This window comes from Peromyscus eremicus, chromosome 15 (assembly GCF_949786415.1).
Source record: "Peromyscus eremicus chromosome 15, PerEre_H2_v1, whole genome shotgun sequence".
NCBI classification, from domain to species: Eukaryota; Metazoa; Chordata; class Mammalia; order Rodentia; family Cricetidae; genus Peromyscus; species Peromyscus eremicus.
In genome coordinates this window covers 64,463,931-64,488,166 of record NC_081431.1, presented here as the reverse complement: position 1 = coordinate 64,488,166, position 24,236 = coordinate 64,463,931, and the positions used below count along the sequence as shown (strand labels likewise).

Below are 24,236 nucleotides of genomic sequence, written 5' to 3'. Positions count from 1 at the left end.
GAAACACATACACACATGTGCACATGCACCCCCCTACAAAATGGAAACACATACACACATATATACTACATCCCCAGAACTAGAATCTCCAGGTTGAAAGTCTGGGCTGCTTTGAGCTGGGCGCAGTGCCACACGCCTTTAGTCCCAGCACTTAGGAGAGGCAGAGGCAGGTGGATCTCTGTTAGAGGACAGCCAGAGAATACAGTGAGACCCTGTCTTGGAAAAACAAAAACAACGACCAAAGTCTTGGCTGCTTTATGTGTGTGTGTCTTCTGGAATGCAGCAGTCCAGCACTCCATCAGCAGAGAATACTCATCTCCTCACATTTTCACTAGCACAGCAAAGCTCTAAGAATAACATGGCTGGAGGCACCTGGAACCCCAGTGCTGTGGTGTGGTGGGAGGCAGACACAGAGACCTTGAGAGTTTCTGGGCCATCCAGTCAGTATGGCCAACGATGAACAAGAAGAGACTGTCTCAAGCGAGGCAGAAGGCAGGGACCAACACCCCAGGTTGTACTCTGATCTCCACATGTGTGCCATGGCATGCACACACCACACTCACACAAGAATATGTGCACACACTCACAGACACGTTCACAGACACACACATCTCTGCTAGCTGGTTATAGTATCACAGGCCTGTAATCTTGGTACTTATGAAGCAGAGGCAGGGGAATGGAGGAGTTCAAGGCCAGCCTGGGCTACAGAAACAAAGAACACCAACCCTCTGCTAACAGCTGTCCGTCTATACCCTAAAGTTGCACTTCTCCGTGAGTCTGCACAGGAGAGACGTTTTAAACGTTTATACGTGTGCTTACGTCTGTCTCTTAAAGCAAAGATCAGGTTAATTCACAGTGAATTACCTCGTCCTTTGAGCCCCCAAACCTCCTTCTTGGCCTCCATCCCCCAACTGCTTTATTCCCGACAAAAGCCTTTTACCAACACATTTCTGAGGGTTCCAAATGAGCTCAAACTCCCTCAGCTTTGCAGAGTAGGGGCTATGAAGCCTGACCCACATTGGGCAATGGATAAGGGGTCAGACACTTGATTCAGTAATTTCAGAGGTGCTAAGACATCTAGTCAGAGACTTAAAAACTGAAAACAATCACTTGCTTTCATATAAAAGGTTTAAACATAAGTTTTTAGAAATGACAAGAAAAAGATTGACTACAAAGGAGGGAATTGACACCTTTTAAATTTTTCATTTTTCATTGTGGTTTGCAGATATTCAAGAAAGTATGCCAGCTCAAAAAGGGATTATGGGCTGGGCGTTGGTGGTGCACGCCTTTAATTCTAGCACTTGGGAGGCAGAGGCAGGCGGATCTCTGTGAGTTCAAGGCCAGCCTGGTCTACAGAGTGAGATCCAGGACAGGTACCAAGACTACACAGAGAAATCCTGTCTTGAAAAAACCAAAAAAAGGATTATGGTAAATCTCAATTTTGTCAAACAGAAAAGGAAGAAGCATGTGCTTTGAAAAGTAGCTCACAGTGATGGGTATAATCCCGGGCTGCTGACCAGCTGCTGGAGGACCTGCATGACAGGGCTGCCACTCACTCAGGCCTGGTCGCTGAGAGGTGGAACGCATTCGGAACCGATGCAGTGGTTGCTGGTCTTGGTCCCTGACTGAGTTACCTGGAAGCTGGCTGCAAGGCCTCAGCTTGGATAAGGCCGATCACTGCTGGGGCTCTTTGCTGAGGCCTACTCTTGTGGGGACCTAATCATTTGTTCAGGAGTCCCAAAACTGAGTGTCTATATCTTGTTAGTTGTTGCTCTTCTTGAGACACTGTGTGTGTGTGTGTGTGTGTGTGTGTGTGTGTGTGTGTGTGTGTACGTACACGTGTGATTTTGTATCTGCGGGTCCACATGCATGTGGAGGCCAAGGGTTGTCAGGTGTCTTGCTGGGTCACTTTCCACTTTACCAAAACAGGGTCTCTTGCTGCATCTGGAGTCACTAGTTTGGCTGGTCCTGCTAGTCAACTTGCCCAAAGGAGCCCTGTCTGCGTCCTGAGTTGACTGCTGGGACAACTCAGCTCCTATGTGGGTGCTGGGGTAATGAACCCTGGTCCTCATACAAGCGATATACACACTGAGCCATGTCTCCAGCCTGACATTTCATATTTTAAGAAACGAATCCTCCTTGTGCATGCCTACGGAGTGAAGTGTGATGCCTCTCCCTCATGCCCACTGGGCTGAGGGCTTCTAAGAGGCTTTTGGGTTGAATTTCTCTAAGAAATAATCAGGTAGACGGCAAGAGGAGAGAAAGAGACTTGGAGTCTAGTGCTGCCTCAGGCAGAGCTCTGCCACTCCCCCATCTTCCACACCTGCTCTGCAGACACATCCTTGCTCCTGCCACTGCCACCCACTGAGGTCCAGCACAGGACCCCAGTGCCGAGCTGCCCCCCTCTGCGGCTGCGAAGGTCTACCTGCAAGACTTCCCTTTCTGTGGTCAGTCAGCAAGGTGTCTGGACGAACCCTGGGAACAGCGTTCTTCATTCTCCTCCTTCTGTTCCCACGGCTGACTCCTTAATCAAGGCGGTCCCTAGGTGTGTCTTGTAGCTCTGATAATCTAAAAGGGCTCCAGACATTTTGACTCCTAGAAACAAACCTGACCCTTAGAGCAGTTATTTCCCACTTCTGGGAACATGGTGCCTATGGAGGCCAGAGGAGGGAACTAGATCTCCCTGAACTGGAGTTACAGATGGTTGTGAGCTGTTATGTGGGTGCTGGGAACCAAACCCAGGTCCTCGGCAAGAGCAGCCAGTGCACATAACCACTGGACCATCCCTCATTTCCTAAGGCAGATGTAGACTTATGGAGGAAGGTGTATTGGGTAGGTTTGTCACTCTGTGACTTCCTTCAAAGAAAGAACTTTACTACAGGGCAGCTGGCAACTTCTCCTGGCACTCTTTGGTCCATGCTGAGAGAACCAGGGTTGAAGATCACAGAGAAAGTCACTGAAGCGAGACACAGATGCTTACAACGTCACACACAGGTATTAGAAATGGACTTCTGGTGAAGATGGCAGGTGATAGTGAAAATGTGTCACAATTAACCTTTATTCCAACCACAGACATGATAGTTATCTTCCTCTTCTGGGAACACGATGGTGTGCTACAATAGGAACAGCCCCCTGCTGCATGGCAGATAAGAGTCCCAGGGCCTGCTCTGTGGCTCTCAGGTAAAAGGTCTCTCTGTTGTAACTGCCCTGGCTTAGTAGGTCACAGGTGCACCAACCTCTCTGTTAATGAGTAGGATTCCCAATAAGCAAAATCCAGACAATCTAATGTCTTCTAGAAGATCTTGGTTGTTTTGTTTTGTTTTGTTTTGTTTTTTTGAGACAGGGTTTCTCTGTGTAGCTTTGGCGCCTTTCCTGGAACTCACTCTGTATCCCAGGCTGGCCTGCCTCTGCCTCCCGAGTGCTGGGATTAAAGGCGTGCGCCACCACCATCCAGTTCAGCAGATCTTATTGAATTCACTACATACATAACTATGTCGCTATGAAATGATGTAACTATTATTATTTTAAGTATAATTCTTTCTCCCTCCCTCCTTCTCTTAAAACAAGGCTTCATATTGCCCAGACTAGCTTTGAACTCCCCATATAGCTGAGAATGACCTTGAATCCCTGATCCTCACTCCTGATTCCTCTGCCTCCTACGGGATGCCATTACAAGTGTGTGCCCTGCAATGGCTTATTCAGTGCTAGGAAGGAACCCAGGGCTTGCATATGCCAGGCAAGCACTCTATCTACCAACTACATCCTCAGTATAATTTCTTCAACTTACTGAAATTTCATTAATGGTTCCATGAGGTGCCTCAGATGGCCCATAGAAGCAGCCATGGAAAACAATATCCTACAAGACGCAGAGGAAAGGCCACTGTCACCTTTTAGCACTGTTTCCTTTGGCCTGTTGTCTTGTGATCTCTTCCAAGGCCAGGGCTGGGCTGCAGAACAGCTGTCCACTTTTCCTGATCATCCTCTGCTTCATGGCGGTCAGACTATTCCATTCTCGGACAAACCTCAAAATCTGATAGAAAAGAAATGACGCAGAGTTAACTGTTCTCCATGTCCCTTCCTTTGAAAGTCGGGTTGTTTACAACATGAGAAAACCGATGTCTTACAGCACCCCTCAACAGGTTGAGTCCTAAAGTGTGTTGTTCTTCAACTTGATACTACATTCGTGTTATGAATTGCCTATGCCAAGTTCAGTCCAGAGTCTCTAACGGCAGGGACTTCAGCAGCCCAGCACACGCTCTGAACACAGGTGTCCACAGTGAGAATGTGCTCACAGAGAGCAGAGCAGGGTAGAAGACCCCTGCAGCAGCCCAGGAAAGCTGGCCTCAGGGAGGCAGACTCTGCAGGGGCCACAGGGGATGGTGCAACTTCCACAATCACACTGTATTAGAGGTCTTAGACACCGCAGGACAAAAGCCAGCAATAAATTGAGGATTATCACAATTGTTCTTTATCAATCAGTTATAGATAATAGATTTTATTATCTATCTATCTATCTATCTATCTATCTATCTATCTATCTATCTATCTATCTACCTACCTATCTATCTACCTACCTACTACTTATCATCTATGTATCTCTATCACTCATATATCTATGTATCTATAACTGCATCTATTCAATCTATCTCATCTATCATCTTCCTGAATCTGAGCATCAGTACTAACTGACACCAAAGACAACAGCTCTCTGCTCCCTCTTCCTACTAGAGGGGTGCAGCTGACCCCCGGCACTGCTTCATTTCCATTAACAGGGTAGTAAAAACAAAAACAAACAAACAAAGCCCCACTACTTTCTTGAAAATGTAAATGGTGGCGTGCACGTGGAGGGTGGAGGTTAAGGTCTCCCTGGCAGCTGCCTGGCCTGCAGCTGCAGCACCCGGGTCACCAGCAATGAGTCCAGAGTCACAGTGTGGTATTACCCTGGCTCTTGGAGTGTGCCAGTGTTAGAGTTTAGCCTTAGAAGACAGTGTGATTCTGACAGATGTGTCACAGCTGCTAATCCAACGGATGAGTGTGAAGAGATGTGAGGATGACTCTGTGCTCAGCAGCCGCACCAGGTGTGATCCCTCAGCAAGGAAACAGATTTATTCTTAGCACCGGTGGAATTAACAGACACTGCCTGGGTGGATAAAAATGCAGCCTGCAACCTGACTCTGCCACAGCCATAGGTTTGCTTCATTAAACTAAAAATGATGTCTAACATTACTAAAATAGTTTTCTTTCAGATAAATGCAAGTGTATTATTTAGAAGTGTTCTTACCAGTGAGCGACTCTGGTTTAGTTGAAAGCTTGCTGGCAAGTCTTCCCAAAGGTCTAATTTTATATCCAAAGGAATGAAATTACAGCTCATCGGTTTCCCATCCTGATAACAGATGAGGAGACATTGTTAGTGCAATTAATCTGTAGGTACTAGTAACTACTTTATAAGAAAAGTCTAGTTATGATGTAGCATGACCAATCTCCTAAAAAAAAACACTAGGAGGCACATTCTAGACATGAGTCCCCTGCAGAGCTGAGGTGGGGGGCAGAGGCTTTACTCTTGTACCCAGAGTCCCCCAAAAGCCATCAAGAGACCACATCTAATGCAAAAGCAAAGAGTCTTTTTATTGTTGCAAGTTAACTCGGGCCTCTCCGTCCCTCTGATGCAGCAGCAGAGCAGGAGAGATCCTGAGTAGCAATGGGGGCAAGTTTTTATAGGGGATAAAGCAAGGGGGGGGGGGTCTTGGGGGTCTACAGACTACATAGGAACAGACTCAGGATTGGTTTATGCGAGTGGCAATCATGTTAGTAACTTTTAATTGGCTAGGGTTAGTTGGGGGTTGCAGTTATCCATTTTTGGGCAGGCCTGGACAAGTCCCAGGCTCTGTCCTTGAACTGCCATGGAGGCTGGCTGGCCTAGCACGTACTGACTGTGGGGGCTGACTCAGTGGCCCAGGCTTGGTGCATCCTATCTCCCTGTCCCTGCTGACAGGGGCATCAGTGATTAATTGTCTTTTGTTCACGACTCTCTCAGAAACTGCTTGCTCAGTCTCAGGAAACGGAAATTGAGGCCTGATCTCTGAGAGAAGACTGCGCAGCCTGTCGTGGCGTTGGCTTGGTCCTCTCACTGCCTGTACACAGTCCAGCTTTCTGTCGTCAGCAGCCTGGAGGCTGCACTTACTGCCCCGACATACTTCTCTACTGCCTGACCTTGGAGACATACATGGAGATGACGGAAACCTGTAAGCTAATCCAGAAGACCTGTGCATCCTTGACATGAACACAACCACCTCCAAATCCCCAAGTGATCTTCTTTACAGTCTTAAAGACATAACTCCTGTCAAACAACAGCTCGATAGACATCTGTCTATGCCTTCCCAGTGGGCGGACACAGCTGCCCATTACACTGGCAGGAGGGGAAGGGAGACAAATTCTAGAGACTTGTTGAAAACTCGGCTTCTCAAAGCCATGTCCCACTGCTGCTCCATGAGGAGCAGGTCCATGCCCTGCCTGGAGAGGAGACTGAAGCTGCACTGGGGAGCATCATCTCTCATGCACGAGTGAGTGCATGTCATCTCCTTTTTAAAGGGGGAGACGACTGCCATATGAAAACTCACTACATCAACAACACTTGCCCATGTTCACGTCTCTTCGTCCAAACAGTGCTGGCGGTCCATTGGAAGAAGAAAACGATGGACGCCTTTATGACATGACATTTACTCGTGTATGTAATTACATAATTCTAAAGTTGGGAGATAGAATTCCAAACCTTGGATTTGGGATTCTCCTGGCAATAATCAGTTCTCTGTGACATAGGATGTTAAGCTTCTGTTACTGACTTCTCCTTTATGGGGTTTACTCGCAGGCAGTGAACTAGGGATTTTATAGACTTCTAGACGCTCTGGGGTGAAAAGGTAAACTTTCATCTCCATGCAGTCTCAGCTGTGAAAAGATGTCACATTCCATCCATCTACATCTGTTTAGGAAACGGCAGTAGATGAATGACACCTTTTTATGGTAATGGATATGTCAGCATTTAGAACAGCCATAAAAATGTCTGTGAGACTGTGGACAGAAATGTTAAGGACGGGAAGCCCAGGCAGGAGGCTGGCAGGCTCTTAGGTGCCTCCCCTTTTATCAGGCTTCTTGTCTCTCCCTGTCCCCACCTCTAGGGGAAAAACACTGATGATATGATAGTGTTCACAGACCCAAGGGGCTTCTGAGGCCCTGCTGTGTTCTGACTGGGCAGTCTCTTGGCTCCTCATCTTCACCTATCCATGAGGAGGTCACCATTCTGCTCCTTCCCGGTGATGGCGAGAGGGCACAGCCTGAACCCCCATGAGGAGGTTGGCACAGGCACTAAAGACAGCTTGGAGATGAGCGGAGAAGTCCCACGTGCTCTCCAGTCTGCCTCCCTCAGGTAGAGGCTCCACAGGGTGGGCTGGGATTCAGGCCCACAAGGGTAACAAGTACTGCCTTGCTTGGTCTCTGGTGACTCAAGGTCATTTTGGTCCAACAGTGGATGCTGTGTGGTGATTTGGTATCTGTACAAACCTTTCCTTCTGACTGAATATGATTGTACAGAACACCACATATCAAATCTGCTTTAGTAGAAAACACAGTTGAAAGTAGTTTGGTTGTAAGTTTCTCTCTCTCTCTCTCTCTCTCTCTCTCTCTCTCTCTCTCTCTCTCTCTCTCTCTCTCTCTCCAGTGCTGGACATTAAACTTGGGGCCTGTGTACGCCCAGCAAATACTATTTCATTAAGCAGCACCCTCAGTCCCATAGTCACGTTTTAAAAAGCATCTCACTTTCCAGAACCCACATGATAGAACAAGAGAACGGAGCCCTGTGAGTTTTTTTTCTCATCTCCACACACTTGCTGTGGCACAAGAATGCCCCCACACTAAAGAAATCTAATAGTGAAGAGACAAAAAGTATTCTTTCAATAGAATAGACCGTGTAGTTATAGAATTACGGTTTGTGCAGCTAAACTTATTACAAGTTCAAAACTGAAGAAACAGGTATTTAAAATCTCTGCCAACTTCTCCGTACTTCTATCGGTGTAGTTAGGATACCGATCCTCACACAGTCTCCAAGACATTCTCATGGGGGCCACAAAGTCGCACATTGTAATATTGGGGGTTCTTATCTGCCCATCAAGCTCTTACTCCCCTATGACTGAGTTCTCCTTAACAGTCTTCATCTGTCTTGTTGAGACAAGATCATGCTACAACAGCCCAGGCTGGCCTCGAACTGGAGTTCTCCTGCTTCAGCCCCCCCATTGCTGGGGTTATAGATATGCACCATTACACCCAGACCTCAGTCTTCGACTGAAACTAGAGAGGAGCCGACAAATGGGGATGGTATTGCTCTTCTCAGCACGGTATTCTGCTTTAGAAAATATAAGTACAGCTGGTGGTGGCGCTTGCCTTTAATCCAAGCACTCGGGAGGCAGAGGCAGGTGGATCTCTTGAGTTTCAGGCCAGCCTGGGCTACAGAGTGAGTTTCAGGACAACCAGGGCTGTTACACAGAGAAACCCTGTCTTGAAAAACAAAACAAAACAAAAAAAGATCTCGATTAAGAAGTGAAGAAAGGAAACTTGGCTTTATACTTTGAGATACCGAATCTGCATGGCACTTACCTTGGTATAGAGGTGGATCCGGTCTGTGTTCTTACTTGCACAAAACATGAAGGTCTCACACACTGGCAGGGTGCCTGGGTTATTCAACTGCTCTAATGAAGAAGACAAAAGAGAATCACAACTATCTGTAACTTCAGTTTCAGGGAATCTGATGCCCTCTTCTGGCCTCTCTGGGTATCTACACACATGGTCATACACATAGATAAACTAAAAATAGATCTTCCAAAAATAGCTTATTTCACTGTTGTGCAGGTTGGAATGATGAAATAGCTATGTATAGAAACCAACACATTTGGTTAGCAATTCTTGTCTAGGCCTGAAATAAAACTCTCAAGGCAGGTCTCTAAGAGCATTGGGATATCTGAAACCTGGGCCTTCTTTGCTAATGACTGGACGAGAAGCAGTAGATTTGGAATCATTTGTAAAGATAGAGTTGTCAGAAGGGACGCTTCCCCACTACCAGAAACCATTACCAGACTTGAAGGGGTTTAGAATTTCTCCCCTTTGCTGAGCATACTGCAGCTGGGACTGAATATCCCCATTTGATTATGAGCATCAGGATCACCCTGCTGAGTGTCACTGATGTGCCCGGTTCCCTGTGGCTGTTGTCTCATCCACAAGGAGATGACTAGACATGCTTACTCCCTCATCAGTCTTGAAAGTATTTTCTTGGTCCCAGTATCCAGAATTCTTCAGGAGAAACAAAACTTGGAGACAAGTCTACATAATTAGAGTCAAAGGGGCTGAGGCTGTAGTCCAGTGGTAGAGTATTTGTCTAAAATACAAAGACCCTGGGCGGGACCCCAGGTACAACTAAAATCAAGCCCCCCAGGCCCCGGTTAAATAATGAGTGCAGACAATGCCTCCTCAACGCATCAGTGGCCCAGCAACTGTGCTGACCACTGCCCTCAGTGCGGCTCTCTCGCTCACTTCAGACAGCCTGGAAATTATGGTCCTTAAAATGGTTCCTTAAAAAATGCTGAGTGTAGCCATCTCAAAGCATTCACTGTGAAAAAGATTAATGATTTGCTGAAGGGCTGTTGGTTCTCTGTCAATCTGATTACTGTGACCTGATGTACTACCCAAAGAAAAACAGCTCTCTCCCTGTCAGTGAGCTCACCGTGGCTGGGCAGGGCAACATTCTGGGGGCAGCAGCGATTTGTTGGTGGTGATACTATGTAGTGTCGATGCCGGCAGAGATTCATCTGGTATTGAAAGATGTTTCTGAGAGAGGGAGAGGGTTTTAACTTTCATAAAAGGGGACAAAACGTAATTGGGATAAGGTAGTAACGGCATTATGTATTAAAGTTTATGGTACTTATTTATTTAGTTGGTTAGTTTTGAAACAGGGTCTCATATAGCTCAGACTCACTATGTAACCAAAGATGACCTTGAATTCCCAATGTCCCTGTCTCTTCCTCCTGAGTGCTGGGATGACAAACTCACCACAACTGGTTTAGGCAGTGCTGGGGACTGAAGCCACAGACTCATGCTAAGAACTCTGCCAACTGAGCCGTATCTCTAGACCTCACCCAGTGATTGTCCGAGCAGGACTTACCATTCCCTGCCTGGGACGTCACTCTGTCTTCCCTCTCACCTTCCAGGGTGTCTTCCTTGCTATTAGCCGACTGCTCAGGTTCTGGCTGTCCAGGGAGTTGTTTTACATAGTCCAAACCAGCCTGGTCCTGTTTGGAGGTGTTTTTCTGAGAATCAACCTCCTCCTTTTTGTTGGCATCCTCCACATGGTTGAGGCCAGCTAGAATTATTAAAATAAAGTATGTTACATGTAACAAGCATAAATTAAAATGTCACAGCTCAATTTTATTTTATTAAAAAAAAAGGGTTGGTGGCTCACACCCTTAATCCCAGCACTAGGGAGGCAGAGGCAGGTGGACTTACAAAACATTTAGCAGGAAGGACTATTTGCCTTGCCACCCGATGTATCCCTTCTAAGATGCACAGCTACACAAAAGTGTAAACAAACAAATAAAAAATGTATCTGCAAATAAGGAGAGCCAGCTTGGGCTTGTGTAAGAGGACTAGAGGCAGGGAGAGCAGCTAGCAAAGGGCGGAATCCAGAACTGTAACAGAGCAGTATCAGACTACCACACACAGAACAGGTTGTCAGGGTCACGCTCTCAGAGTCCCACCCCAGCTCGGAGCCGCTGCTGAGCCGTCAAGGGCTCACACTGGTGGATAGACTCGACACGGAACTGGAGGGAACAGAGACCTTTGCACAGAGGAGTAATGACAGCTGCACTTTTGTTGTTGTTGATTTTTTTCCATAGGTCCCATTAGGAAGCCTTGGCTGGCCTGGAACTCACAGAGATCCATCTGCCTCTGCCTCCAAAGTGCTGTGATTAAGGGCTTCCGCTGCCAGGCCTAGCTGACACCCATTATTCAAGGGTGATTCTGACTGTTTTGCATGGAAAGGCTCCAAAGGGCAAGACTGGAGTGCAGGATGCTACTGGGTCTTGAAAGAGCGGCTTTCATGTGGTAGCAACAGGAGGAAGTGGTTGGAATAGGGATATATTTCGGGGTTTAACAACTGAGGGGATGTGAGCAGGAGATCAAGGACATTATTATCTATTTTCATTTATGCATATGGGTATTTTGCCTGCATGTCTGTGCACCATGTGTGTACCGGGTCCATGGAGGCTAGAAGGCCGTGTCAGATCCTCTAGGATTGCAGTGACTGTTGTGAGTGGCCATCTAGGTGCTGGGAGTCGAACCTGGGTCCTCTGGGAGAGCAGTCTAGGCTCTCTCCAGCTGAGCCATCTCTCCAGCCCAATGCTGAGGTTTTTAGTTTCTGCAACACACACACACACACACACACACATGAGGTTTTTAATTTCTGCAACACACACACACACACACACACACACGCACGCACGCACGCACGCACACACGCACAGACTGAAAGTTGACATTTGGTACCTTCTTCAATCATTTCCCGCCTTATTTTGGTTTCTCACTGAACCTGGAGCTCCCTAATTTGGCTTTGTTGGCTAGCCAGTTGGTAAGTTCCAGAAACCTGCCTGTCTGGACCTTCCCAGGTGGGGATGTGGGCAGTGCCTGGCTTTCTCTGTGGGGGTGGAGATTCAAATTGGGGTCATAAAGCTTATGCAGCAAGCGTCTGAGCGGCTGGGATCTCTGCAGCCCTCAGACTCTAGCCCGGGCCTGTGGAGCTTGAGACGTCACTGAACTCCCAGCAGAGTGGTTTGTAGGCTGCTTTGGACATAAGCACTCTGGCATTCCAGTTAGAGACAGAGACTGGGCAGTTTCAGCTGTTGTTCAATACTCTCATGCAATGTATCCTGTGCCGTATTCACTCCAGAGCACCACAGGCCTCAATCAGCAGCCTCCGTAGACTGCAGCATCCTAATACGGCTCCTTTACGTTTCTGGATTCTTCTGTTTAATTAGTATTAGTTCTGCCTTTTAATACTTTGGGGGCACAAACAAACCAAGGCAGGTGATCCCTTGCCAACTGTAATAATGTAAAGCTGACCACTGTAATGTTGAGACGACACCGTTACTTAACGTTTTTTATTTTTCTATAAGCAGATTGCTTCATGCTCACAGTTGCTTATTGTAGCAACTTTCATTGTTGCTCTTGGCACCATAAGGGAAAAAAATCAGAACTATCAGACACATAATCAACTACGATTTTTAAAAAAATAGCTTTTCTAAAAAAAATTTTGACCCCCCCCGCCCCCCCCCCCCAGCTCGTCACTTTATACTCTTCCTGTGAGCGAACATTACTCTGTAGTCACAGGTTGCTGTAGTTCGACTGTCTGCACCAGTCAGGGATTGCAGGGGGTCATGTTAACTGTGGCCAAGACCCTGCCTGGAGAAAGCGTGTGGTTCGATTGCAGAGAACAGGTGCCCACATAACAAACAAAGCTACCCAGACGGCCACTTGTTATTTCCGAACGAGTTCTCAGAAGTGAGAGAGGAAAGGCTTAGCTGCTGATTTCTTTTAGATCAAAACTAAGAGAGAAGGAGTAGGAAAAAATATAACACCAGAGTTCTCTTAGCTCTGTCTCTGCAAGGGTCAGTTGTCGGAAGAATAAAATATATTGGAGAATTGACGTGAGCAACTATGTATGCCATTAATAAAATAACCTGCTTTTAGTTTCCAAAACTGTCAACTTGGCATTTTTTTTCCCCATTGGCATAAAATGTTCTCTGAAACTGAAAACAGAGAGAATACTAATGACATTTTTCCGTTACATTGTATTTATCTTGTATTTGTGTGTGTGTGTTGGCAGATTCCTTTAAAAAAACCTTGAGAAGAACTCATGACTTGTTAAGCAAAAAAAAAAAAAAAAAAAACTATGGCGCAATGTATACTAAGCAGGCAAAGTCGTTACCTAAATGATTCCATTTAAATATAGAAATCCTCTATAATTTCCTTAAAAACATGAATATCTACTTGTTTTATAATGCAGGTCTGTGATGGGAGGCACATTTGTTGCCATAGCAACAAGGCTTCTCCTGCCCACTGAGCTCACATCCTGCTGACATTAACCAGAAATGCCCACTTGTGCCAAAACAATGCCAGGCCATTGACATTCATTATATACGTTCTTGACAGAACCAGGAGCCACTCACATCCCACAGGGGATGGATTTACAGTCTTCACTCAGTGAAATTCTTACTCCATTTTAAGGGCTGCAGGCTGCTGAGTCATAAGACACTTGGGTAACAACAGTATCTGAAGACTAGGATGGTCTTCAGAGCGCCCCCCCCCCCATCCCTCCAGCTCACCTTCACCTGGACACTCACCAGCTCTGCCCCGAGGGTTCTCACACATCTCACAGTGAGGAAGGGCTGAGTCATTGATGAACGTGCAGAAGCCACACGGCCAGCCCTTGTGAGGAAGAAGGGCTGGGGAGGACAAGGGGGGCCTGACCTCGTGGACACCTTCCCCAGCCGAGGCTCCGGCTTGCAGGGACGGTCTTTCCTCCAGCGCACTGGGGTGGTCCTTGGTGCTGAATGACTTCAATCTTTTGGTTTCGGGCTCAAAACCATTTCCATCATCAATGCAGTCACTCACAGCTACTTTCCTCGGGCCTGAGGCCACTACAGTCTTCTCCTTGAACGCCTTTGACTCGTCACAGGAAGTTTCCAACTGTCTCTTTTTCGGTTTTGGTAAGAAGAATGATCGGATATCATGTTGTTTTTCTTTTTCAAACTAAAAATCAGCCAACAGATATCAAATCAAATGAGGGAGCAATTGTTCTTCCTAAATGAAAGAACTTAGTATTTTCATTAACCAGACTGACAGGAAATGAATCTAATTTATAGTACCACTCTTCATAAAGACTTATAACTCAGTGGAATAATCACAACCATGTACCGAGTGAACACAGCCATGGACTTCCTATGTCTTTCTGCTTAGCGCTCACTGTGGGCTGAACCCATTGAACCCTACTGCAGCTCTGTGAAGTTGGCATTTGGGTGAGGAAACAGAAACCTTTTAGAGAAGTTAGGAACTTAGCTAGAGAAGTTATGAAATAAAAACATACTTTCTAAACTACCTGCCTTAGATGCACATCCAGTAAAAGAAGGAATTGCATATGTAAACATTTCAAGCATGTAAAGTAATATTTTAAGTCAATCAAGAACCTAGAAAAAACGATTTCACAGCCAAACTGTAAACACACTGTACATGAACTATGACACTCATGTTAAAGCATTATATTGACCAGGAAACATGTTTCAAGTAGCATTAAAATATCCACTCTGACCTCCACATGCACAGGCACACACGTGAATGTGCATTCCCACATATATTTCACATATCTGCAAACATACAAACACACAGATATATAACACAGACACACATACAAATGAAAAATATAAAAAGAAAAAAGAAAACCTTTTTTTTTAAAAAGATTTATTTATTATGTATACAATATACCTGTATGCCAGAAGAGGGCACCAGATCTCATTATTGATGGTTGTGAGCCACCATGTGGTTGCTGGGAATTGAACCTAGGACCTCTGGAAGAACAGCCAGTACTCTTGACCTCTGAGCCAATCTCTCCAGGCCAAGAAAACCTTTTCTTTAGAGGGTTTCATTCACTTCTATCTCTAGTATTCTAAAATTTCATAATTACCTATATCTGTATGTATATATAGATACACACACACATACACACATATATTTAAACTATATTGATATGCCTCAAAATTCTGCTCATCACTCAGAATACCTTATTTAATTTGAATAACATTTTTTGTTCTCATAAATTTTCATGGTTTTCTTTGGATAATTTCTTCCTTCCCATTTTGTCTTTATTTTCTGGAATCCCTGATAGCATGATTTTGGATCTAACCTTTTAGGTCTTCTTATTAGGCTCATATTTCCCTTTGTGGCCTTTTACCCTCTAAAATATTAAGCTTTCCTCTGCTTAGCTTCATTCTCTTCTACAGATTTTTTTTAAGTTTGGCAGTCATGTGTTTTTCTCAGAAATTTGATTACATGTATTTATTTACTATGTGTATATGTGTGTATCTGTGTGGACACTTGGGTGCCGCGGCACAGGTGTGGAGGTCAGAGGACAATTTGTAGAGGTCAGTTCTCTCCTTCCACCACGTGGCTAACAGAGGGAACTTGTGTCCTCAGCCTTGGTGGCAAGTGCCTTTATTGGTTGGGCCGTCTTCCCAGCCTGGCAGTCACGCATTTAACCTAACAGTGGTTTCTGGTTCCCTGTTCCTCTTTCCTGGTCCTCTGCTTTCATTGACATTTTCAGGATCATCTCAGGCTGAAGCTACTGACTAGAGTTTTTTGTTCTTGTTTGTTTTGTTTTGTTGTTCAGGACAGGGTTTCTCTGTGTAACAACAGAGCCCTGGCCATCCTGGAACTCGCTCTGTAGACCAGGTTGACCTTGAACTCACAGAGATTCGCCTGCCTGTGTCTCCCGAGTGCTAGGACTAAGGTTATCTTCAGTATCAATTTTTGTGTTTGCTTACTTCTATTTATCCTTGTCATTTCCTTGTCAGACATCAGTGACCCTTGGTTCTTCCTTTACACAAAGAATGAGAAACAGGGAGGGGCTGGTGAAATGGAACAATCTGAGTTCATCCCCGGATTCCTGAATGTGGCCCTCTGACCTCCACATGCATGGAATGGACACAAGGGGCTGATCACCAGGATTTGATAGGACATTCTGGTTGCATGTGAGAATTAAAAAAAATTTGCTGGGGACCTGGGGTGATGATAATCTTCCATCCTGGACTCCTAGTTTTTGACCTACTATACACCAAGATTAATGTTTTCAGTTATGAAGTAGGAACTACAAGATAAACTGGTTAACTGGAAGATCAGAAGAGAAGAGAAGGAAGTAAGCTCACTCTTAGACATGTGAGGACCGCTGGGTACCAGGGGAGGAAGGAGAGAGACTATGGATAAATGAAAGAATGAGAATGTGAATGAAAGAGAATTTGGACATCTGGAAACTACTGATGCAGGTGGAGAAAGCCAATAGAAACGGACGTCTGGCCACATGGAGGCAGTTTGAGAAGGGAAGAAAAGGTGAAACGAGACAGAACACTCGGGCTGAATGAAGGAGAGAACGAGACAAACTCACACACAGTGGGCAGCGGACGACTCGGCTGTCCATTCACTCAAGTGTCCACCAGGAGCTTTGCCATCCTTCAGTCCTGGGCTGTTTTCTGGTGTTACTTCGCTTTCTCTCCCTTTCTTTCATTCTCTCTGGGTATCTGCCTCCTTATCTTTGCTTTCCTGAGTAAGTCATTAATTTTGGATTACAAAATTTAGTTTCTGTCCGTTTGCTGACTTTTCCTTTTTTTTTTTTCATAGATACAATAATTTATTTTTCTGTGGCTATTACGGGCATTTTTGCTTTTTTTTTTTTTTTGGTCTGTTTTCTTCAATTCACTGTTGGCTTTATTGGCATTCCTTTCTTGGCATAAAGAATTCAGTCTGTTTTTCCAGTGAAAAGCTTTTCACAATGCTGGTGGCTTTTCCTCACCACCACGACAAAACCAAAGTTCTCTTCTAATAAATGAATCACACACAGGGCCTAAAATCTAGATATCCTAGGTTAAGCAATTTCTGAAAATAGTTTAATTCCATTATCCTATTGCATGTGTCCATGCAGGTGTGGAGGCCAGAGGACAATGTGCAGGAGATGGCTCTCTCTTTCCACCATGTGCTCCAGGGGTTAACTCGGGTCCTGAGGCCTGGTGGCAGGTTCCTCACCCACTGAGCGTTGTCACCAGCCCCAATTAAGCTATTTAACGTGTCTGCTCACGTTTAAGAGAAGTTCCACAAGGAAGACTTCAGAGTATAGATATCAATAATGGTTCTGTTGAAGAGTCTTAGAGTCTCAATGACATTTCTTCGTCTAGTCTAGTTGTCTTTTCAAATAACTACAGTGGTGGTCATCAGGGAGCAGATCAAACAAGTGATAAAGATTTTAAATTAATTAAAGAGTCTTTCCCTCCATCTGCTTTTTAATTTAGTGAGATTCCCCTCTCCCTCTCAACTGCCTCTCTCTCTCTGTTTCTCCTTCCTTCCTTCTTCTTTAGTTTTTTGAGACAGGGTTTCTCTGTGTAACAGCTCTGACTGTCCTGGAACTCCCTTAGTAGACCAGGCTGGCCTTGAACTCAAAGAGATCCATTTGTCTCTGCCTCCTGAGTGCTGGGATTAAAGGCGTGCTCCACCACTGCTCAGCAACCTCATTTTTAGATAAACAGTTTAAAACTTTTTTTTTTTTTAATAAGGAGCAAATAAAGCATATGTCAGTATGAAGGCTTTTCTTGGTTGTTAATGTGACTACATCTGGAATTAACTAAAACCCCAAAATGGAGGGCACACCTCTGAGGGATTTTTGCTTAATTTGAAGCAGGAAGATTCACTTCTAATCTGGATCTTTGAGGTAGGAAGACGTGCCTTTAACCTAGATCTTTTGAGAGGGGACAAGACATGCCTTTAGTTCAGATTTGAGGTAGGCACACACACCTTTAGTCCAGATCTAATCTGGGCCATTCCTTCTGTTGGCAGCCTATATAAGGACATGGAAGAAGGAAGCATTTGCTCTTTGCCTGCTTGTCCTGCCTTGCTAGCAAGTCTCTTCCTTCACTGGCCTTACAGCCTACTTCCTCCGGATCCCGGAGTCTACTGAAGACCAGCTGAGACATCCAGCCTAGTGGACTGAACAACTACTGGACTCTTGGACCTTCCTTCCACAGCTGGCCACTGTTGGGTTATTATCTAATAAATCCCCTTTCTATATAGATAGATTCATTCTGTAAGTTCTGTTACTCCAGAGAACCAAGACTAATACAGTCAGTATAGTTATACATGAAATAAACATTACTGAGCTATCACATACATTCAATTGTGTTTAATAATATCAGCATCTTTGCGCTCTGTTTTACTGAATTATCATCACCGTAGGGTGCATGTGTGTGTAGGCCTGACATTGATGAAGGGTGTCTTTCTCAATCACTCTCCGCCTTATAGACTGAGGCAGGAGCTCTGCTGAACCTGGCGCTCACTGTTTTGGCTAGTCTGGTTGGCCTGTCCTGATGATCCATGTGCACCTGACTTTTAGTGGCTCCTCGAGACCCAAGCTCTTGTCATCACACGTGCGCTGTGATGGATAACCCCACAAGTCAGCCCTAGGCTCCTGGTCTACATCTTAAATAATTTGTTTCCTTAAAGACTTACCTATCCAACTCATCATTAAAAAAAAGTGTGTAAGTTCTTAAGATGAAAGCAATCTTCCCAGCAAAAACCCTTAAAGAAATCTTCCAACAATGAATTCTCGGGGCCTTCAAATATAGAAGACCTTACGTAAGCAATTTACTTATGCTACTTTTATAAGATTTTTTTTTTTACTATTAAAAGAATAACTGGTTTGGGAAGGCAGCATTTGAGAAGTTCTCATCTGTGCTAGTGGGAACCGAGAGGCATGGGCAGCAGTGAGAAACTGCACTCAGAACCAGAGGTCACCAGCAATGTGTGGGGGCGATGGGTGGGTCCAATGTATGTGCTGACTGGAAACCCCAGAGAGCCTTCTGTCTTAGTCCCCACAGAGCTAGGGCTGTAGGGCTCAGGCCATGCCCTGTTTTGTATGTAGGGCTGGGGATCTGAACTCAGGTCTTCGGGCTGGCACAACAAGTACTCTTACCCACTGAGCTGTATCCCCACCCACAAGGAAACACATATGAATTTTCTTTTTGTTTTCTGTTTGAGAGATGGTATCATACACCCCAGGCTGGTCTGGAACTTGGTCAGGAGCCAAGGGTGACCTTCAACTCCAGATCTTGCTGCTCTTGCCTCCCCAGCATTAGGACAACAGGTGGAGGCCACCGTTTCTGGCTTTTTGTTTTGCAGAAGTATCTGATCCATCTTGCACATCCCTCTGACTTCAAGAATGATGTTTTAAAATTTGATGGTTATGTATGCAGAGTCACTCCTGCGCAGGACAACACATGCCACTGTGGGTTCTCTGTACCCCACTGCAATGCGCTCTGGGAGAAGAACTGGCTGGCACAGGAGCAAGAACTGGCACACAGCTGGAGGAGGGGCGCTGCATGATGGGGGTGTAAGGATTGTAGGAAACCACGGGACCGGAAGGACATACGGGATTCATATGTGGGAGTTGGAGAGATGGCTTAGGGGTTAAGAGACAGCACGACTGTTGCAGAGGACCCAAGTTTGGTTTCTAGCACCCACATAACACAGCTCACAAACACCAGCACCAGAGGATCTCATGCTCCTGGCCTCCATGGACACCTACACTCACAAGCATACCGCCCCCCCCCCACTAATAAATCTTAAAGAAAAAGAACTCAAATGCCATGCAGCTTAAAACAAAACAAAACACACTGTCCCTCATATTTTGAGCTGAGACAGAGTGATGGCATTGTGTCCATCTGCAGATAGGACATCCAGCAGATGGGTAGGTGCCTAAAGGACATGGCTGGTTAGTTAGAAGAAAAAGCAGCTTTTCACAAGATACTAATTTGTAGACACATTGTCTGCAAGACGTTGGTAGAACCAGGTATGGTGCACTGACCTGTGAAGTCAGGAGGATCAGAAGTTCAAGGGCATCCTTGGCTACACAGTAAGACTGAGCAGCTTGGGATACACAAGATGCTGTTTTTTAAAAAAAAATGCTTCTAGTAATTTTTTTTTGAGACAATCTTATGTAGCTCAGGCTGGCCTTGAACTTGATATACAGCAGAAAGAGAGATCTTGAACTTCTGGCCCTCCTGCGTCTACCCCTTGAGGGCTAAGACTGTAGGCAAGAGCTACAACACTCATTTCTCTAATGATTTCCATATTGTCCTTTATTATTAAGCTGAGCTTTTATTGAGCATCCACTTTTAGTGTTGGTGACTGTTGGAAAATGTGTGGAAATGAAGTTATGTGAGGAGAATTCTGAGTGCTTGTGAGAACATCCAAGAAAACAAGAGTCTTGTGATCTCAGTTTCTTCAAAACCTGGAATTGTTCTTGGAATGTGACTCTGTGATGCTCCTAGAGGTATCAGAGCGAGCGAGTTTACTTCAGATTGTTCACATTGCTTGTGCTGTTATTCAGTTGAAGGTTTAACCATCCTTTATATGACTCTATGGAAGAAACATGGTTTGCCATGTGTGACCTGTCCTTGCGATTGTACACAGCTTGAACTCATGACAACTTTACTCAGGTGACTCTTCTTAACCCTCACAGTTTGAATTGTCTGAGGCTCTGAATAAAGCTGGCTATTGCATGAGACTTTAGTTCACCTTATTTACTGGCTCCATTCTCCCAGGTCCCACCGCCTCTAGATCGGTGACATCGACATTCCTGGAGTTCTTGGATCCACAGATTAAAGCATCTGAGGATCAGGCACTAATATTTCCCAAACAATCATGTTTCCTAAAAATTTTACACTTATCAATATTGTAACTCCCGATCACTTAGAGACTAAAGAAATAAGTTTGTTGGTCTCACTATAACAGGCCAGGATCTCCAAATTCCAATATCCAACCTGACAGCTTAATGTTTAGCACGCATATCACACTGCCAGGATGCTTATTTTGTAAAAGGTTCATTAGTTTTTAGATTATGTACATGAGTGTTTTGCCTGTATGTGTGTCTGTGCATCACATGTGTGCCTGGTGCCCAGAGTCCAGAAGAGGGCACCAGAGCTCTTAGAATTGGAATTACAGACAGTTGGGAGCTGCTGTGTGCCAGGTGCTGGGAATCAAAGCCAGGTCCTCTGCAAGAGCAGCCAGTGCTCTTAACCACTGACCCATCTCTTCAAACCTGTGGTTTATTTTTAAAATGAAAGTCTTTATTATTTCCATTCTTTTTCTTAGAGAGGCAGCAACACAGAGGGGCAAGATATTTTTACGAGCTAGTAAAGCTGTGTTATTGAATAGCTTATGGCATTCTTGCACTTAGAAAAGTCATTGTAGTAGTATCACGGACAATATCCAATTCACCATGACTATTTGTCCTTTAATCACAGCAAGGGATTCTCTTTACGACTGATAACTAAGGAACTTAAAAGTTGGCATTTCTAAATAGGAGATAGGATCTGACCTGACAGATTTTCCATCACCAATAAGAATCCAAGTTCCCAGACAAAAAGCCACACCTGTGACAGAGAGTCCACAAGGCTGATGGGCTGATCAGTACTCCCAGTCTGTGGGAAGATAAAAGCTGCAAATGTAGAGCACAAACCTTCTTGGGCAATCTTTAGTACCGAATCTCCTCCTTCTGTTGGAACCTGCTATGTAGGCCAGGCTGGCCTCGACTTACATCGACCTCTCTGCTTCTGTCTAAGTTCCAGGATTATAGGCATGCACCACCACGCCTGGCTCCCTGGCCTTCACACGTGAGGCTTTCTGGGATATACATGCACACTGCCCAGCTTCCGCCAGCCCCAAAGCTCTTGCCAGCAGACAGCATTTGAAAACTACAGCAGAGGTCTCCCCACTCTGCTGTAAGCTGCATGCCTCCTGGTTCTACTAGTGTGTCAAAATGCCTTGACTTATGACTTGATTTCATTCTGTAACTATAGAAACCTCATGGAGCCATGTCCACATTGGACCTTGCTATTGGAGGAACCCAAACGCACACTACCAGGCCACGGCCACTCATATTTATCTCAAGAAAACTTCTCTAATTCCTCTCGAGGAGAAAGCTGCTTCTTGCAAGGACAGAGAAGAAATCCCTCTCTTCGGTTACACAGCTGGCAGTTTCTGTGTCCCTATCCAGTGTTTAATCATTGTTCAATAAAAACAAAAGGAAAATATTGCCTTTGGTGGGAAGCGCTGGGAATAAGAATTGCAAATGCTTAGGATGGTTAATGTGTGCTTTCTCTGAAAGGCTGGGGACCTCTATCAGCTCGGTTTTAGCTCATGGCAAATGCAGGGTCCTTTGAGACAAATCCCCTGGCCTTGATGATAGGATTAAAAGTCAGTTATTAGAACTGAAGGAGTGGAAAAGGAAACTCAGACTCATAAAAACAACAAAGCACTTCAAAGCCGGTGCTGCTCCAGCAGAGACCAGGCCACCAATGGGAGGGCGCTGGTGTCAGGGTTAGGAGACTCTGATCAAAGGCCTCTGCAAGGAGCATCCTGCCTCCTGTCACTCGGCCCCACTCCTAACAAAATTAATAAACCGCTTCACAAATGATGACTGGGGCATCCTGCTGACCTCCACAGAGACACTAATGGATGATTGGAACAGCAGCTGAAGACCCTTCACATCTGTCAACTCCAGGAAGAGTCTGTTTTTAAAGGACGAGAGTGACAGAGTAAGAATTTAATAGTCGGAGTGTAAAAAAAGTGTATTTAAAGTACCTTGAAGAAGAAATCACCGCCTCCTTCATCCCTCTAGATTTTCTTTTCTTTTCTTTTTTTGGGGGAGGTTTTTGAGACAGGGTTTCTCTGTGTAGTTTTGGTTCCTGTCCTGGATCTCACTTTGTAGACCAGGCTGGCCTCGAACTCAGAGAGATCCGCCTGCCTCTGCCTCCCGAGTGCTGGGATTATAAGGTGTGCACCACCAGCGCCAGGCTCCCTCTAGATTTTCTAAACAGACCATTCCCATGTAGCTGAAAATCATTCAACAGTGACCCACTCTTAGGCACACCCAGCTTCTCTCTGCAAGCACAAAGAAAAGAGCAGAGCAAGCCAACTCTACTCTGGTTTAAAACACAAGCAAAAAATAAAATAAGTACGGAAATCAAATGTGGGCTGGCCAGATGGCTGGGCTAGAAAGATCTGTGGCCGACTCTGACAACCCAAGTTTGATCCCTGACACCCACACAGTGGAAGGGATGCACTAACTTCTGCCTCAAGTCCTTTGACTGGCACGTGCAAAGTACATATTTACTTTTCTGTGCAAATATATATGTTCCCATGTAGATTTTCACACTGAAAAAGTGCCCTGCAACAGTGATATCCCAAAGGAGTGAAAAAACCCTGATTTTCTAGTAGTATCTTCTAGTAAAAAGAGGTAGGAAGCTCCTTAAGGAAAGGGCCAGCTCCAAGTCTGGGCCAATAAAATTCAAAGTGGAGCCAGGCAGTGGTGACACACACCTTTAATCCCCGCACTGGGGAGGCAGAGCCAGAGGGATCTCTGTGAGTTCAAGGCCAAGGCCAGCCTGGTCTACAGAGCGAGATCCAGGACATCTAGGCCTACACAGAGAAACCCTGTCTTGAAAAACCAAAAATAAATAAATAAATGAATGAATGAATGAATGAATAAATAAATAAATAAATAAATAAATAGAATTAACGTGGATTTGGGATATTTTGTTCACCAGAGAGCAAGGACGCCCTCATAGAATTAAGGGGCTGAAGAGCTGGTGTAGTAGATAAGTGTTGTTGTTGGGCAAACATAAGTACCTGAGTTCAAATCTCAAGTACCCTGGTTCAAAGACAGTAACCTGTGTCTGCACCCCCAGCACTGCGGCGCACGGAGACAGGAGGATCTCTGGCGCTTGCGGCTGCCTATCTAGCTCTAGGTTCAGTGAGAAGACTGTGTCTCAGTGGAAATAAGGGGGTGTGACAGAGCAGAACATCGACCTGATACTCTTTTCTGGCCTTCAACTGCATGTGTACCTGCAGACACATACACATATGCGTGCAGGCACATAAGCACGCACACATGGACACGTTTCGCACGCACACATGGACACATGCACACCAAACAATAAAAGTTCTTTATGGAAAAATGCAGCTAATAAATATAGAAATAACGACAGAACTGGAAAATCAAAAACCATCATTCAGAACCAACTCACGCAAAGTTACTGACGAAAGCTACAGTCACCGGGGAGGTGTGGGAACAGGACCGTCACATGCTCTGAAACTGTATCAGGGATAACTCACCACCGTGTTTGGAAAGCAGTTGTGTGCTCACCACACAGCACCAGCCACAGTTAACACTATGATCTGCCTTATTATACCAATAAGGTTTTTTTGTTGGTTTTGTTTTTGAGACGGGGTTTTGTTATGTACCTCAAGCTGGCTTGTATGTAGTTCAGGCAGGCCTCAAACTCATGATCTTCATGGTGCAGCCCCCTCAGGTAAAGGTTTTTATTTTTCTA

At 45.2% G+C, this 24,236-nt stretch overlaps 1 protein-coding gene across 1 annotated transcript in view; it reads right to left on the bottom strand.

Moving 5' to 3' along the window:
- Positions 1-24,236, bottom strand: part of Zranb3 (zinc finger RANBP2-type containing 3) — a 143,698-nt gene that overhangs the window by 10,438 nt on the left and 109,024 nt on the right. The window contains exons 13-17 of the mRNA XM_059280843.1: positions 13,434-13,842; positions 10,202-10,399; positions 8,644-8,735; positions 5,282-5,383; positions 3,888-4,030 (exon numbers count right to left, since the gene is read on the bottom strand). Coding sequence (XP_059136826.1) covers positions 3,888-4,030; positions 5,282-5,383; positions 8,644-8,735; positions 10,202-10,399; positions 13,434-13,842 — 944 coding nt within the window. The remainder of the gene's footprint in view (positions 1-3,887; positions 4,031-5,281; positions 5,384-8,643; positions 8,736-10,201; positions 10,400-13,433; positions 13,843-24,236) is intronic.